This window comes from Oncorhynchus masou, chromosome 1 (assembly GCF_036934945.1).
Source record: "Oncorhynchus masou masou isolate Uvic2021 chromosome 1, UVic_Omas_1.1, whole genome shotgun sequence".
Lineage (NCBI taxonomy): Eukaryota > Metazoa > Chordata > Actinopteri > Salmoniformes > Salmonidae > Oncorhynchus > Oncorhynchus masou.
In genome coordinates, this window is record NC_088212.1 from 72,795,859 (window position 1) to 72,813,802 (window position 17,944).

Genomic DNA, 17,944 nt, shown 5'->3' on the forward strand with positions numbered 1-17,944 from the left:
TTAGTGGTTTGTTTTTTAACATAAGCACGCACACACACACACACACTACTAACAAGAAGATGATTTCTCCCTTTACCTGACTGTTAAGACCAGCCGGAAATATCTACATAAAGACCACTGCAATTTAAATTCTCACCTCCGTACAAACAAAACAAAAATCACACAATGGCTAGGGTTTGCAATAGGGTCATGACGTGTTCAGGGACAGGGCTTGTTTCCAGGTAAGACAAGAGCAGAAGACAGCTGCCATCCTTAGAACTAAATAAGATGACATCTTTTCATGTATGCTTGTGTAACTGTAACCCTGGATCTGAAACACAAAATAGACACATCTATGGACTATCATTACTCAGTTGGATTAGACAATTAAGGCATTTTCTTGCCAGTCCCCCTGAACTCCAATTCATCCAGTCAATATATGTCTTTAAAGTACAGGGAGAGGACAAAGCCTTTTCCACAACAAAAGCACAGACGTAAATATTCTTTGCGCACAAGGACATAAGGCAGATTTAATGCAGTGAAAAATGATATACAGTACATTTATAATAAGTCAAATATAAAAAAAGAATTTACACTATCAATTCCAATTTAATTGAAACAGACGGGAAGGATAAGTGTGACCTGTTTGTTATGAACTATGTGGTGTCTTCAGAAGTGGCAGGGGGAGCTTGTACAGTTCTGTGGTATGCCAAGTAAGAAGACCTGATCTGAAAACAGTTCAGAATTGTTCTGAGAGCAGATCACAAAGGCGCTGTGACACAGTACCTCTGCTTGTCCTGAGTGTTAAGCGGTACATCTGAAAAAATAAAGGAGAGCGGGGTTAAATAGGTGGGTCAAATACACTGTCTGGATATTGTAAACTCCTTTCAACCACCAATTAAGAAAGAGGAAAGAGTTGGTGACAGGGTCCTGGGGTGGAGAATAATTCTCACTGGAGGGAGGCGAGGGCTACATACCTGTGCTTGAGTATTAGGCTCCAGTCTCAAGAGGCAGCCAACCTGGGTGGTCTTTGTATGGATGACACCAGCTCCCACAAAGTTGAAGGGGTTTGGATCTACCCCATCCAGCAAAGCAGCACCAAACCCCATTATCTGGAAAACAAAAAAACAGACATCAGATCAAGGTTAAGACTATCGACAACACAGCCCAACATGCTGACTAGACCGAGCACGCACATGCGTCATTGTACACACATTGATTTAATCAACTCAAATCAGACACGATCAGGACAGGCAGGTTGAAATATCAAAATGAACTCTGAACCAACTATATTAACATTAATGGTCATTCAGCTAGCTAGCGTGCTGTTGCTAGCTAATTTGTCCTGGGATATTGTTATTTTACATGAAATTGCACAAGGTTATTTTTTTTCCTGGATCTTTGTAGAATTTGAGTCACACAAAATTGTGTCCTCTAGTCAATCATCCACAGATAAAAGGAGAAACCTAGTTAGTTTCTAGTAATCGCTCCTCTATCAGTCGTCTTCTGTGGACTTTATATGGTGGTTGGCAACCAACGTTAAGATGCATTACCACCAACTGGACTAGTGTGGATATCAGTTCAGCTTTCAATCACCCACGTGTGTATACGCTCCTGAAAACCAATGATGGGACAGGTGGGACTTGCAGCGCGTCAAAAATAGAACCAAGTTCAATTTTAGCCCCTAGCTACACAGATGCTTATTGACGTGCGCATGTACATGTGTTGAGCATTGCAAAACACTTGTAGAGTACATGCCACGCAGGAGGTGTGGTCAGCATGTTACATAGTATTGCTAGTAAAGTCAGGGTGATCTTTATGCAGTTTCTTCACTTTCGTCTTTCAATCAATCAAATATTCTAAGTCAGAACTGTCCGGAGTAGTGATGCTTCATATGGTGTCACCAATTTGTTTAACACCCCAATAGGTCCACAGACGACACAATCACACTGCCCTGACCCATCTGGACAAGAGGAATACCTATGTAAGAATGCTGTTCATCGACAACAACTCAGCATTTAACACCATAGTACCTTCCAAACTCGTCATTAAGCTTGAGACACTGGGTCTCGACCTCGCCCTGTGCAACTGGGTCTTGGACTTCCTGATGGGCCGTACCCAGGTGGTGAGGGTAGGAAACATCTCCACTTTGCTGATCCTCAACACATGGGCCCCACAAAGGTGCGTTCTCAGCCCTCTCCTGTACTCCCTCTTCAACCATGACTGCGTGGCCATGCACGCCTCCAACTCAAATCACCAAGTTTGCAGACAACAATACAGTGGTAGATTGTATTACCAACAACGACGAGACGGCCTACAGGGAGGAGGTGAGGGCCATCGGAGTGTGGTGCCTGGAAAATAACCGCACACTCAATGTCAACAAAACAAAACGAGATGATCGTGGACTTCAGGAAACAGCAGAGGGCACAGCCCCCTATCCACAACGACGGGACAGTAGGAGAAGGTGGAAGGTTAAAGTTCCTCAGCGTACACATCACGGACAAACTGAAATGGTCCACCCACATAGACAGCGTGGTGAAGGGGGCGCAGCAGAGCCTCTTCAACCTCAGGAGGCTGAAGAAATCCGGCTCGTCACCAAAAGTACTCAAACTTCTACAGATGCACAATCGAGAGCATCCTGTCAGGCTGTATCACAGCCTGGTAGAGCAACTGCTCCGCCCACAAACGTAAGGCTCTCCATTGGGTAGTGAAGTCTGCACAACGCATCACCGGGGGCAAACTACCTACCCTCAAGGATACCTACACCACCTGATGTCACAGGAAGGCCAAAAAGATCAAGGACAACAACCACCTGAGACACTGCCTGTTCACCCCGCTATCATCCAGAAGGCGAGGTCAGTACAGGTTCATCAAAGCTGGGACCGAGAGACTGAAAGACAGCTCCTATCTCAAGGCCATCAGACTGTTAAACAGCCATCACTAACATTGAGTGGCTGCTGCAAACACAACTCAAATCTCTAGCCACTTTAATAATTAAAAATTGGATGTAATAAATGTATCACAAGCCACTTTAAACAACGCCACTTAACATAATGTTTACATACCCTACATTACTCATCTCGTATGTATATACTGTACTCTATACCATCTACTGCATCTTGCCTACGCCGTTCGGCCATCAATATATTTTTATGTACATATTCTTATACATTCCTTTACACTTGTGTGTACAAGGTAGTTGTGAAATTGTTAGATATTACTGCATGGTCGGAACTAGAAGCACAAGCATTTTGCAACACTCACATTAACATCTGCTAACCATGTGTATGTGACAAATAACATTTGATTTATTTATAAAGCCCTTTTCAACCAATGGCACAAAGTGCTGTACAGAAACCCAGCCTAAAACCCCCAACATTTCTATCAACAAAACAAATATACTGATCAGATATACATTTTTAATAAAGAAAAGGCTGATGTTGGTTGACTAGTAGCTGCACAAGTCAAGACAATCTCCATAGCAATTCTAATCATAAATTGGTGAATTCACCAATTTGTAAGTCACTCTGGATAAGAGCGTCTGCCAAATGACTTAAATGTAAATGTATAAAGGGATCTCACCTTGGCTTTGGTAACCTCTGTGTCCATGGAATGCCTTGCTTTGAAGATATTTTGTACCTCTTGCTGAGGGCTGTGGGTAGAGAAAGTCAGTCAAATCAAAGTTTACTTGTCACGTGCGCTGAATACAACAGGTGTTGTATTTACCTTATAGTGAAATGCTTACTTACCAATAGTGCAAAAAAGGGATTAGGTGAACAATAGGTAAAGAAATAAAACAGTAAAAAGACAAGCTATATACAGAAGCGAGGCTACATACAGACACCGGTTAGTCAGGCTAATTGAGGTAGTATGTACATGAATGTATAGTTAAAGTGACTATGCATATGAGTAGCAGCAGCGTAAAAAGAGGGGTTGGGGGGGCACACTGCTTCCTCTCGCAAATAACGGGGATGTCGGCCTTGCCAGGTGTTTGGAGAAGGTCTTGTGCGTCTTGTTTGTTGAAGAAGAAATCTGTCTAATCCGAGGTGAGTGCTGTCCTGATACCCAGAAGCTATTTTTTTGCCATAAGATATAGTTGCAGAAACATTACGTACAAAATAAGTTACAAATAACACAGGGGGACAAACACACACACAATAGCACAATTGGTTGGGGGCCCGTAAAACTGCTGCCATTTCTTCCGGTGCCATTTTAGTGGCTAGCAGCTAGCAGTCACTAGCAGCTTCACCCTCAGCTGTTAAGGATGTGTAACTACACAAAGTTCCACCTTGTTGCTGAATGATGGAAAATAGATACATGTATTTCCATGTGAACATGTTGACGTCGTTGCACAATTTTCACATTTAGTTGCATTTAATTAAAATGCATTAGACTAAGATGCATTTCACTGACCTATACCACCTACATAAATCAATATTTGGTAGAAGCGCTATATAGACACACTCCTAGGGAAACATTGATCTCCCTCTTGGCAATGTTGCTCAAGCTCTAATGGAACAATTTCACAAGACACTGTACCTATTCTGTTGGCATTTCCTTCACATTTAAAATATACAGTGGGAGAAAGTACACTATTAATATCAATATTTACACATGCAGGACAATCTGAATGAATGAGCCCTTTTGTGTCCTCGGAATACGAGGAAGAGTAAACTGGCACATTGTCAGAGGGGAATATTGTGTCCATATCAAAAGAGAAAACATGTGATAGGAATATATTTTTGGGGGGGCGGCAGGTAGCCTCGTGGTTGGGCCAGTAACTGAAAGGTTGGTGGATCGAATCCCCGAGCTAACAAGGTAAAAATCTGTTCTGCCCCTGAACAAGGAAGTTGGCCGAGGAACAGTGGGTTGTCATTGTAAATAATTTGTTCTTAACTGACGTGCCGAGTTAAATAAAGGTTAAAAAAAGTTTAATACATGACCAAATCTCTCTTCTATATACATGTTTCCTTACGCTCCAAGTTGTTTCCAGCGCTGAAAGAAGTCCAGCGATGTCATCTCTGTAGGCTGGAAGAACTTGTTTAAAGTAATAGGTAGTTTAACAGCAATGTTCTGGAGAGTTCCCCCGTACCTGTGAGTAGAAACAGGAGTAAAACAATGCTAAATAACTGGGAAACCGATACAGTAGCTTTTCCAACAACGTTCATGCAAACATTTATCACCAATCTAGCAAATAGTTGCACCCTGAAACACACACTGATATGCAATGTATTGTAAATACATTGCACATAAAGGAGGAAAATAAGTTCTTACCTAAACTGAATGTTGAGCACTGGTGCATCCACAAAGTCAGACACACATTCAATGTTGAGTATTTGCTGGAGTTGTGCACCCCCGTCCACAGTGGGGTCTGCAGGCTTGGCATGGACATTCAGTTGTAGGGGAACAGTTAAGAAAAGGGCACAATAGGAAGCAGTAAATGGCCACCCCTAGACAATAAATAATATAAACTGGGAGGGATTTATTAAAACAGCATACAGAAATTTTTGAAAATTACATAATACCATCTAGTAAAGGATATGAGCCTGCAGAGCATCTTGGCAGACCACAGAGGCAGCGAAATTCATGAACTGGGTTGATGTCTTGTTACCAAAGAACACATACATCCGACCTGTATGTTGAAGAAAAAAAAAGAAAAAAACTTAATTAAACCCTGAGATCTAAGGGTCAAACCATGATCATAATCACACTTAGGTGCATATGTATTTTTTCTGAGGGGTACTCACCCAGATTCTGTCGGAATTCAGACTTCAGGCCGATCTGGAGTAGCTGGTTCTCGTACAGGACACCATTGTTCTTGCAAACAAACCTGGAAGGGAACGGGGAAAGCATCTCATATCTGCTATCTTGGGCTTAATATACTGTATTGACCCCCAGGATGGGTTTCCAACCAAGATGCCAAGAGTCCCCCAGCATACAGTAGGGATGTAACTAATGTCCCTTTCACCAGCGCAATCTGCTGTGAGCATGCAAGTGTTTTGAACAGACTCCACTGATGACGTCTCTTACTTGTCTTCAGGTTCCTCTGCAGTGGGCAGAGTGGCGTTGGCATATGCTACTTGTGGAGTATTCGGCAGGAAACTGAAGCCATGAGTGAGATGCACAGCGAGAATGTAAAGGACGAGAGGAGCACATTCACACCAGGTTTTAGTAAGCTCCATGACAGATCAATACAGTTAAAAAGCCCCTGCCTCCCTCTGATATTTGACCCACTCTTTCTTACCTGGAGAAGTTCTCATCTGCAACAGGCCCCACTGCCAATGGTGTCTCTACAGGAAAGGCTGCTGTGTTTCCAGAGAAGACATCCACCAGCAGGCTTGCCCCCTTGGAGGCAAGAGGGGCAGAGTTTTGAGTGGCAATGGTGCTGCCCAGGCCAAGCAGGTCTGTGGATGTAGTGGGGGACGCGAACACCTTAGGAGAGGTAACGGTCACAATTACTTCACTTCGGAAGTTCAGGATCTGAACCAAATCAACCGCTCTAATTGGTCTTACGCTAAAAAAAAAAAAAAACACACACACAACACACAAACACCATGCAAAACAAACCTCTGTAGGAGGATCTATAATTATTAGGACTATACTTAGGACTCAACAATAAAAATCTAAGAATATATAGTGCTAAGTAATCAAGCTCACACAAAAGCAATGAATCATTTTAGCATCTGGAATTGGCTTTATTCTGTAAGCAGATCAGATTACATGATGTTGTTAGGGCAGTGTATTAAGGTCAGGGAAGTGACAAGTGAAAAACCCAGCATGAGCATCCAGAATAACCAGAACCTGAAAGAGGGGCCCAGCAGAACGCAGCACGGGGACAGCAGAGGCCTGGGGGGGCATGGGGGCCTGCAGGAGGTAGGAAGAGGAGCCCGGACGTGGCCGGTTGGTGGGGGTGCGGTCGAGGCGGGGGCCAGAAGATCCCCAACAAATAAGAGAGGAAAGCTCTAATGAACAGAGGAGGAAACAGTGAAGGCAGGACAGAACGAGAGAGCTGAGGATAGTTACTGAAAAGAGCAGAAAACACCAGCATAGAAAAATAGGAAATGTACACACCTGAGAGGAGAGGAATAGGAGGCTCTAATAAGTAAACACACGACAACAGTAATACCTTGGCATTTGAGGTAGTGCTGCTATGGTCTGCAGTACCCCCGTTGACACTGCGTTCTTTGCGGTTCTCATCCAAATCGGGATGCAGGTTTCCTGGTCCCTTCTTCCTCTTGAGTTTGGCCAGTATAGAGGACTCCCTCTCAGGGAAGGGAGGCATCTCCTCCAACACTGTGGCCTTGAGGGGAGCACAGAATAAATGGGGAATGAAGAGCATGACCTGGGGTGAAGGAACTGGAGGCTCTCGAGTGTCCTTTTCTGAATTACAGTCTTTCTACCAACAAAGATTTCCTGTGAGTTGTATTCTGAACAACTAAAAACCAAACAGCTAAGTGTAATATAAAACCGTTTTTAAATTGTATTAAATGTAAAAGTGTCAATCTTGTCCAACTACTAGCTCACTGCCATAGAGGACCACAATGGAAATAAGCATTCAGGTTGTTTTTCTATGCTAGTTCATTTCTAAAGAATGTAATGTCTCCAGCTGGAGCATACTACTACTTTTAATTACATAATAAATGCAATCAATCAAGCTTATAATGGCACAAAGGCAGGGTGGAATGTCACCGACCAGTATGTCAGTGCTGGCGATAGAGCTGAGGCGCAGGTACTCCACAGCACGCTGCTGTAGTTCAACGTCTGCATTGCGGAGCTGGCTGTCTGAGCGCAACACCTCCTGGATGGTGCCCTTCACCTCAGGAAAAAGGTTGATGAACTTGATGTAGGCTGAGAGCAGCAAAGCCCGGGTGGGCACTGAGCACAGGTGAAACTTGGAGTGGAGCAGGTCAAACTGGATGAGTGGACTAAGGAGTTAGAGCAAGAAGGACAATGGTTGACACAGTGAGTGACATATGTCCTCAGCTCCAAAGGATATCATTGACTGCACATTTCTCCAACCAGTGGAGGCTGCTGAGGGGAGGACGGCTCGTAATTGCTGGAATGGAGTCCATGTAATGGAATCAAACACATGGAACCATGCTTTGATACCATTCCATGGACTCCGTTCCAGGATATTATTATGAACAGTCCTCCCCTCAGCAGCCTCCACTCTCTCCAACTAAGAACAACAGTGGATCACTGAAATATATGGCATTGATCAGTTACTAACCTTGACCTTGAATCTCCTGCTATCAAGTTCCCAAACTCCCCTAGAATGTACCCTCCGACCTTCACCAGGTTCTCATGGCAGGCTGGGGCCTGGAGTGCCTGTGGAAAGGAAAGAGAGTCAGAGTTAAGTATGAAATATCATAATGGATTGGAGTGAGTGGGTTAACCTACAAAGCATTACATGAGCTTTCTCCTACCCATCTTTACAATTTGGTCCTTCTGTACACACGTACGCTGCGGTCACAAGACGTAGGCCTCCTTACTGTCCCTAGAATTCGTAAGCAATCAGCTGGAGGCAGGGCTTTCTCCTACAGAGCTCAATTTTTATGGAATGGTCTGCCTATCCATGTGAGACGCAGACTCGGTCTCGACCTTTAAGTCTTTATTGAAGACTCATCTCCTCAGTAGATCCTATGATTGAGTGTAGTCTGGCCTAGGGGTGTGAAGGTGAACGGAAAGACACTGGAGCGACGATCCACCCTTGCTGTCTCTGCCTGGCCGGCTGCCCTCTTTCCACTGGGATTCTCTGCCTCTAACCCTATTACGGGGGCTGAGTCACTGGCTTACTGGTGCTCTTCCATGCCATCCCTAGGAGGGGTGAGTCTCTTGAGTGGGTTGAGTCACTGACGTGATCTTCCTGTCCGGGTTGGCGCCCCCCTCTGGTTGGTGCCCTGGGGGAGATCTTCATGGTCTCTACTTGTTCCTTGTCTCAGTGTAGTAAGTTAGTGATTGAAGATATACCAAAGTGGGTGGGGTTATAGCCTACCTGGTTGGCCCTGTCTGGGTGTGTAGTCAGACAGGGCCACAGTGTCTCCCGACCCCTCCTGTCTCAGACTCCAGTATTTATACTGCAATAGTTAAAGTGTCAGGGGGCTAGGGTCAGTCTGTTATATCTGAAGTATTTCTCCTGTCTTATCCGGTGTGAATTTAAGTATGCTCCCTCTGATTCGCTCGCTCTTCTCTCGGAGGACCAGAGCCCTAGGACTACCTGGCCTGATGACTGCTTGCTGTCGCCAGTCCACCTGGTCATGCTGCTGCTCCAGTTTCAACTGTTCTGCATGCGGCTATGAAACCCTGACCTGTTCACCGGATGTGCTACCTGTCCCGGACCTGCTGTTTTCAACTCTACCACACCTGCTATGGCTAACTCTGAATGATCGGCTATGAAAAGCCAACTGACATTTACTCCTGAGGTGCTGATCTGTTGCACCCTCTACAACCACTGATTATTATTGTTTGACCTTGCTGGTCAGCTATGAACATCTTGGCCATGTACTGTTATTATCTCCAACCGGCACAGCCAGAAGAGGACTGGCCAACCCTCAGAGACTGGTTCCTCTAGGTTTCTTCCTAGGGAGTTATTCCTAGCCTCCATGCTTCTACAGTACATCTGCATTGCTTACTGTTTGGAGCAGCAGTCTGCATGAGTCTGTTTTAGGATCTTACAGTGACCTGTCAGTGAGACAAACAAGCAGAGACTGAAGGGAGAATCAAGTCAGCTTATATTGCTGTACCAAAGCACAAGGCGGGCTCATAGTTTCCTGCCAGAGAAGACAAAGACAGGTTTAGTGGTGAATAGCGCTCTCCATCCCCCTGACCTCACAGGTCACATCCAGGCAGGCAGCGCCTGTGATGAGCATCGGAAGTGAGCTGCTTAAAACGAATATGATTAAGGAAACACCTACATCAGAACTATTGTGTTATTGACTGTACATTTGTTTATCCGATGTATAGAACAGAGCCCTGGTGTCCCCCAGGGCTCTGTTCTAGGCCCTCTCCTATTCTCGCTATACACCAAGTCACTTGGCTCTGTCATAACCTCACATGGTCTCTCCTATCATTGCTATGCAGACGACACACAATTAATCTTCTCCTTTCCCCCTTCTGATGACCAGGTGGCGAATCGCATCTCTGCATGTCTGGCAGACATATCAGTGTGGATGACGGATCACCACCTCAAGCTGAACCTCGGCAAGACGGAGCTGCTCTTCCTCCCGGGGAAGGACTGCCCGTTCCATGATCTCGCCATCACGGTTGACAACTCCATTGTGTCCTCCTCCCAGAGCGCTAAGAACCTTGGTGTGATCCTGGACAACACCCTGTCGTTCTCAACTAACATCAAGGCGGTGGCCCGTTCCTGTAGGTTCATGCTCTACAACATCCGCAGAGTACGACCCTGCCTCACACAGGAAGCGGCGCAGGTCCTAATCCAGGCACTTGTCATCTCCCGTCTGGATTACTGCAACTCGCTGTTGGCTGGGCTCCCTGCCTGTGCCATTAAACCCCTACAACTCATCCAGAACGCCGCAGCCCGTCTGGTGTTCAACCTTCCCAAGTTCTCTCACGTCACCCCGCTCCTCCGCTCTCTCCACTGGCTTCCAGTTGAAGCTCGCATCCGCTACAAGACCATGGTGCTTGCCTACGGAGCTGTGAGGGGAACGGCACCGCAGTACCTCCAGGCTCTGATCAGGCCCTACACCCAAACAAGGGCACTGCGTTCATCCACCTCTGGCCTGCTCGCCTCCCTACCACTGAGGAAGTACAGTTCTCGCTCAGCCCAGTCAAAACTGTTCGCTGCTCTGGCCCCCCAATGGTGGAACAAACTCCCTCACGACGCCAGGACAGCGGAGTCAATCACCACCTTTCGGAGACACCTGAAACCCCACCTCTTCAAGGAATACCTAGGATAGGATAAAGTAATCCTTCTCACCCCCCCCCCCCCTTAAATGATTTAGATGCACTATTGTAAAGTGGCTGTTCCACTGATGTCATAAGGTGAATTCACCAATTTGTAAGTCGCTCTGGATAAGAGCGTCTGCTAAATGACTTAAATGTAAATGTAATGTATAACTGTTGTTTGTGTCGCTCTGCTCTAGCTTGGCCAGGTCGCAGTTGTAAATGAGAACTTGTTCTCAACTGGCCTACCTGGTTAAATAAAGGTGAAATAAATGTTAAATTAAAAAAGAACAATCCAGACAGGTTACAATGAGTCCCCCATGGCTCGTTTAAAGACAGATTATTCACAAAAATAAAATAAGCACCTCGAACACCGTCTTGGCAGCATAACCTTGTACTTCATCTCTGTTGATGACGATCTGGATGACGCGGTACCAGACCTCGTCACTGACATAGTCCCCAGCGAAGCGGATCAGGTTGAGGATGGTGTCAACATACCAGGTGTAGTCAACTGCATACTTCTCTGCCAGGATGGCCACCTTTAGCACCTGTGGTGAGAGGTAGTCTAATCAGATCAAAGAACGTTGGCATTCATGTTTTTATTTAGGTCTGTGGAACGTATTCTCCCAAATTACCTCAGTGGCATTTAAAACATGAAGCTATCAAACCTTTGATTGGCGAAATTAGAGAAATGGTTAGATACTGGGCTAGAACTCACTATCTCCTCTCTGATGGAGTAGTCTGCTGTCTCCAGGTAGCTGAGCATCTCTGCTACAATCTGTTTGGCGTTGCTGCGGTCACACATGGCATAGAGCAGGTCCACAGCACGCTGACGCACACTGACATCTCTCTCCGACTGCAGGATTCAACCAGGTCAAACACAAACATCAGGACTAAGGCAGAGTCACACTAACAGGAACAAAACAGACACAGGCATACATACACTATGTACCCAAGAAGACACTGAATACTAGGATTGGCAGATGTAGCTTGTGAATGCAGGTACAAATGAGTTTGCGTACTTTGAGGGCATTTATGACCGTCTCGATGTGCGTCTTAACAGCCTCATGGGAGAACTCGGAGCTGGCTAGGGTGCACATGCTCTCCAGGGCCAGGTAGCGCAGGTTAGTCTCCCGGTGCTGGAGGAACTGGCCCAGCTGGTTACAGGCCCGCACCAGCAGAGTGGGCTCGCTGTGGGGAGAAAGACAGACATTGGTGCCATTGTCACCAGGACAGTCCAACTCAACACAAACAAACTGCATTTCTTGAATACATTGGTCCTCTGTAGCTGCTGCAACTGGGAGAAGGCAGCCCCTCACCTGTCATGGTGGATGATTAGACTGATGGCCTCAAACAGCACAGCGTTCTTAGCGTTGGAGTGCTGCACCTTCTTCGACTTGGGAGGCTCCTGGGCCTTGTTCAGGATGGTTTCCAGACACTCCGTCAGACGGCCCCGGATTGCACCATCCTCTGAGAGGGCAAGAAAGGGGGAGGAAGGGGGCCGCAGATGAAAGCACAACTATTTTCATCCCGGCAACACTACAGACCTTTTCTGAGTAATACGTTCATATAGTCAAACACCCACACGCATGTCATCATGCTCACACAGCTTCTTACCAGGCGGAGGATAGCACTGTAGGAGACGCAGGAGCTTGACAGAAAGCCAGGGAGCTGCAACAAAATAGTAGGTGTAGTCCTGCAGGTCAGTGGAGGCCGAGGAGACGATCTAGAGAACAGGAGGACATGAGACATGACTAACACATTACACCTCAAGCAAACAACTGACTAATAACTAAGGGTCATAATAACATTCAATGGTCATATTGATGAAAGAAGAAATAAAAGTCCTGCACACGGCCATATGCTTACCCTGCTGAGTCTGGCTACAGCCAAGGAGACAGAGGTCTTGAAGTCCTCTGGGCTCTTCTGTGCCAGTGTGGTAATCAGGCTGGTGGCAGCGGTCACCACACCCTGTGGAAAAGGGAAGTAATACAAATGCCATAACACAAACAGCTAATCATTTATATTACACTATACACCAACCAATCAGAGAACTTTTTTGCATGAAATGTTTTTCCTCATTACGCCCACAACCTATTATTTTGGCTCAAACATAGCCCTAACAACAAAGACAGAATTCATGGTGAAAGAATCCTCTCCTCCACACCCCACCAATCCAAATCTCCCTCACTAAAACCAAAGGTCCACAGTCCTCTCATAATAACCCCATGGCAGTCAGTACCAGGTGCTGGTCATTGAGCAGATGAACCACCCGGGTGGTCCACTCGCCCATGGGTACCAGGTCTGGAGAGGTCCTGTTGAGACGCAGCAGGCACAGGGCAGCACTCTGCTTCACACTGTCCATGGTGTCCCTGCAAGACAAACCCTGCCAAATTATGACAGAACATCAGCATCACTTAACTGGCACATAGCTTCAGGTTTTTTTACAAAGAGGCCTGACTGACAAAGTTACAGCCTCAAATGTTAAACTGACAGAGAGGGTACCTCAGTCATTAGGCTAAGTCTGCTCCACACCACTACCCTTTCTTACCCAGCCACCAGGATGCGGGGCACCTCAGCTGCAAAAGCCTCAGCCATCTCCCTGCTGCCCACATTGGCAATGCAGTGCAAGGCCAGGTTCATGAAAGTTGGATTCCTGCTGGACAGGTCATTCTTTATGGCATTGTTGATAAGGCTGATGAGGTCACTGTTTGAGTTGACCAGCACTGAGATGAACAGGTAACCCTGTTGAGTTGGATAGAAATAAACAGTTCATCAAACCTGAAAGGAATTAAAGGGAAGTTATCATAATAGTTTAACAAACGTTGAAAATAGATTGATAATTAACAGTGTTTTGTCCAATTAGATACATAACTTAATCCACTCACTTATAGTCACGCAAACAAAGTCAAAGACTGGCTTCTCTACTCACAATTTGTTTCTCTGTGTACTTGTTGGAGCTGAGCAGGTTGACTGCCTCCATGTGGCCAAAGTCGATGTCATGGCCAAGAAGGAATATGAAAAGCAGCTTGCACACATATTTCTTCTTACTGTAGCCATCTAGTGCCTTGTCTCCTGCAGCAAAACAGAAAGGTTGTTGTCATGACTATGACTTAGAAGCAGAAAAAAACTGGAAGGAAAGAATACTTTTAAGGCAAGCCAAGACAATGACTGATCAAGTGTTTGAGAGCACGGAACTTTGTTCCAGTGTTCTTCCCTTTTAAAATGAATCCTAATCTGAAGCACGGAGGCCTAAAAAGAGCAACATGCTAACCACTCCTATTCTGGGAAGAAAAACGTGAAACTCACTTAGGAATAGATAAAAGTACGACATTCCATGTTGCTAGGTAAACCAATCCCACAACTGACTGTAGTTGAGGAGAGAGTGAGTCAGCAGCACAAGACAGGAAGCTGAGTGCAGCACTTTTTTCACCTTGATGAAAGAGGGCAAATGGTAGGAGGCCAATGAAAATAATGACGGATTCAGAACATTGCACAAATAAATAAAGTATGTCCAATGCCGCTTACAGGAAACCTGGAAGTGCACTTACAAATGCAGACCAATGCACATTATAGCTTGAAGAGCTGCAACAGCATTCTGAAAGTGGGAGTTTAATGGAGCCCCCACCCCTACGGTGTGTGGGACGATGTCCCGTGAGAGAGATTAGGAGGGGCTCTACATTAAGGATTAGTTGGACAATGCATACGGAGTTTCTCTAAGATAAGGCTATCATTTTCTATTTTCTGAACTTTCTGCATAAACTAAGTATTATCTCATTCAAAGTAAGATAAACATGTTTACATCACAATCATAAAACATTTAATGAATGTGTGTATGGAGAGAGGAAGAGAGAGGAACAGCAAGAAAGAGATTCTGTAGAGCTCCACAGGAAGTTCCCCGGGAAACAAGGGAAAGGATTCCAGCCTGCTAACATACTGTGCCCCCCTCAGTTTCCTGACAGAACAGTTGACTCAACAACTCTCCCTGTTCGGCTATGCCCTTTAGCTTCTCCCTGCCTCACTGAACTTTAATATAGCCTATCTTTGGGGATAGTTAGGGACCGTCAATAAATTATACAATGTAAATGGGACAATATTTTATACTTTTTATAATTGGGTTGTGTTTTTTAAGTCATTGAAATGTGGAGGCATTGACCTTTTATTGTCCCATAGGGATATCGAATGTGAAACCAAATTTCAGGTCATGTGCAGCTATACTCCAAATTGATGATTAGCCTACTTGGGTGCTGCCAACTGTGGGCAGGATTAAAATAAACCCAACCCACAGAAAACTGTTACAGTACCCTTCATTCCATGACATATTTTTTTTTTACTATCATCTCATAAATCTCAGTTTTGGACAAGACTAGCTTTATGACCAAAATTATCCTATTTGCAATGTAGTACATTTTGAAGTTTATTTTTGGGTGCAGTTGTTCTTTAACCAAATAGCCTGCCTCAGTGGTAGCCTAAGTACTCCATCAGTTTGGAAGGCAAGCCTTTCCATACAAATGTGTTGTTACGTGATAAAAATGAGCTGGCTCATAAGCCCCTCAAAAGCAACTTTGCAGATACGCCCTACATGTTTTCTACCCACCAAAACACAATTCACCAGATTTTATAGATGCCAATATCCATTTTCACTTTGGAACAGCTGACTTATTTTAGGCTAGATGGAGCAGGTGGTAGAGAACATTTTGACATTCAGCATAGCTGCATGGTGATCACCTGTGAGGGCACTGTTAATAAGCTAAATGACTAGTGTCAGTGTCCACAAACCTTATGTGGAACAATCAGACACCAAAGTGTGTTCACACCCAGATTTAAAGGGATTTTGCTTGGCTTACCTTTAAATTTTGAGCGGATGTTGGCCAACTCTTTGTTAATTCTCTTGATCTCTGCTTCTTTACTTTTACCTGAAATGGAAAATAAAACATGTTATATGTTCAATGTCACCTGTATGGGCCATATGCACCTGTATGCAAGTCTGAATGACAGCACTTGTGGAAGGGAACAGTTTGGCTGTACCACAGTACTCAAAAGACTGGGCTAAATAATTGATTGTTTATTTTATTTTCTGCAAAGTATGTGTATTGATGTGCCTATGCACCATGAACTAGGGAGGTGAGATCAGGAAATAAATTGGATACCCTTCAGGAGCAATGGTCTTAGTAGTAAGATGTCTAAATTATGGCATGGATTTAGGTCAGGAGAGCATACCTGGGTCGGGAGGCTCAGACCCAGACCTACGTCTAGGATCAGTTGTTCAGCATGGATCTGTAGCATGCCTCATTCACACCTACATTGAAGTTATGGAACGTTGGTAACCTTCACTGTCTGCTATTGATTTACGCAGGGAAACTAGTGCTCAAAATAGATTTGCTCACAGAGCACATTTAGACTTCAATGGCTCTAGTCTAGGTGAAAGTTCCCAGTCCCACCACCATAAAACCCTGCACTGCAGCTGTGTTTCTTGATGGTAGTATACGCAATCCAGCTACTAGTATTGTTATTGTCGGAGGAATACGCACTCATTCATAGAGCATGTTGATAATTGCTAGAGAGAAAAACAAAAAAAAAGTCTTAGCTAGCTAGTCAACATTTGTAGAGGTAAGTAGTTTGCTACTAGATTACAGATATACCCAGCACCAAATGTACAAATTATCAATCTACAACGATGTGACACCAGCCAGCCAAAATGATGAATGTCACCATGATTTTTTTTAATTTCCTGACTCTGTGTGACCCACGCCCCTTGGCTAGTTTGCTAAACTAGCTAGCCTAGCGTGACATTAAACCAGCTAAAGTTAGTTAAGTATAACTAGTACAGTAAAAGTTTGCATTTGCTGTCTGTAGCTAGCCATTTACCTTTATTTCACAGACTGGACATTTGTTTAGGAAAACATAGTTAGCTACCGTCCTTTGCGGGCTATTTTTGCTTCAATCTCTAGCAAACGTTGGCTAGCTATAATGGCTAACGTTAGTTTGCTAACTGTTAACTCTGTTAGCTACATTACCGTTAACTGACTTCGGCAGGTTTGCTATTTGCTAGCGAACTAGTTAGTTAACGAACTACCCGCACGTTAGTTTGTTTAGTTAATTAAGTAGCTAGCTAGTTAAACATGGCGCGCGTGTGCCTTTACGTTGGATAGCTTGTTTCATAGCTTGCCTTGCATTCATCCCAAATTAACTGTAGCTTGCTAATTAGCAAGTCAACATCATATACTCACAGTTCCTAATGTCCGATATAAACACAGCGAGGCCACGCATTCCATCTCCTTTCGAGACTGCAGGCATTTTGTTCCACGCGATATTTTGATTTTTAGCCTGTTCTCCGCAGTCAGACCGTAAATACACTTTATATCAGTTGTTCGGGAGTAGGTTTTTGTTAAAGAGGCGGGGTCACTTGAGCCACAGACTCCAAATAAGTGTCATGATGTTGGAAAACTTTCGCACATTGCACATGTCTTATTTTCTCGATTTGGACACGAATTCGCTTTCCAAAGCTAATAAACATGTGTAAATGTAAGCAGAATTTTGTATTCCTAGTTGAATTAGTTAGGGAGCGTAAACAAAGTACAACCTTTTTTTACATTCGAATTTCAATAGCTCCTTGGTCATGTGACCTACTGACCTCAACCAAGTTTCAGAATGTCCACTGACTACCCTTCTCTATTGCACACCCTTTGGTTTGTCAATTTTCATCTCACTCGATTTTACATGACTTTTTCAAAATTAAACATTTCAATAGCTCCTTGGTCATGTCACCTACTGGACTCAAACAAGGTCATAAAGTGAATTCACCAATTTGTAAGTCGCTCTGGATAAGAGCGTCTGCCAAATGACTTAAATGTAAATGTAAGGTTCAGAATGTCCACTGACTACCCTTCTATATTGCACACCCTTTGGTTTGTCAATTTTCATCTCACATGTTATTACATACGTTTTTCAACTTTCTCATTTCAGTAGCTCTTTGGTCATGTGACCCAATGACCTCAAACAAGGTTGAGAATGTACACTCAGTACACATTGCACATCCTTAAGTTTGTCCATTTTCATT

At 44.5% G+C, this 17,944-nt stretch overlaps 1 protein-coding gene across 2 annotated transcripts; it reads right to left on the minus strand.

The window, feature by feature from the left end:
* Nucleotides 1-480: 480 nt before the first annotated feature.
* Nucleotides 481-17,297, minus strand: LOC135550149 (AP-2 complex subunit alpha-2-like). Of its 2 annotated transcripts, XM_064980680.1 has the most exons (23): nucleotides 17,115-17,297; nucleotides 15,732-15,800; nucleotides 13,817-13,959; nucleotides 13,436-13,629; nucleotides 13,127-13,256; nucleotides 12,754-12,855; nucleotides 12,502-12,610; nucleotides 12,204-12,354; nucleotides 11,907-12,075; nucleotides 11,603-11,740; nucleotides 11,250-11,432; nucleotides 8,210-8,307; nucleotides 7,673-7,904; nucleotides 7,106-7,279; nucleotides 6,224-6,411; nucleotides 6,010-6,081; nucleotides 5,727-5,809; nucleotides 5,521-5,611; nucleotides 5,254-5,376; nucleotides 4,955-5,071; nucleotides 3,562-3,631; nucleotides 957-1,091; nucleotides 481-796 (listed from the first exon to the last, which is right to left on the minus strand). In XM_064980680.1, the coding sequence occupies exons 1-23, from the start codon at nucleotides 17,179-17,181 to the stop codon at nucleotides 719-721; spliced, it is 2,916 nt and encodes a 971-aa protein (XP_064836752.1). In that variant the 5' UTR covers nucleotides 17,182-17,297; the 3' UTR covers nucleotides 481-718. The 2 variants fall into 2 exon arrangements, with proteins under 2 accessions (XP_064836752.1, XP_064836760.1); XM_064980688.1 differs by lacking the exon at nucleotides 6,010-6,081.
* Between the last annotated feature and the right edge of the window lie 647 nt (nucleotides 17,298-17,944).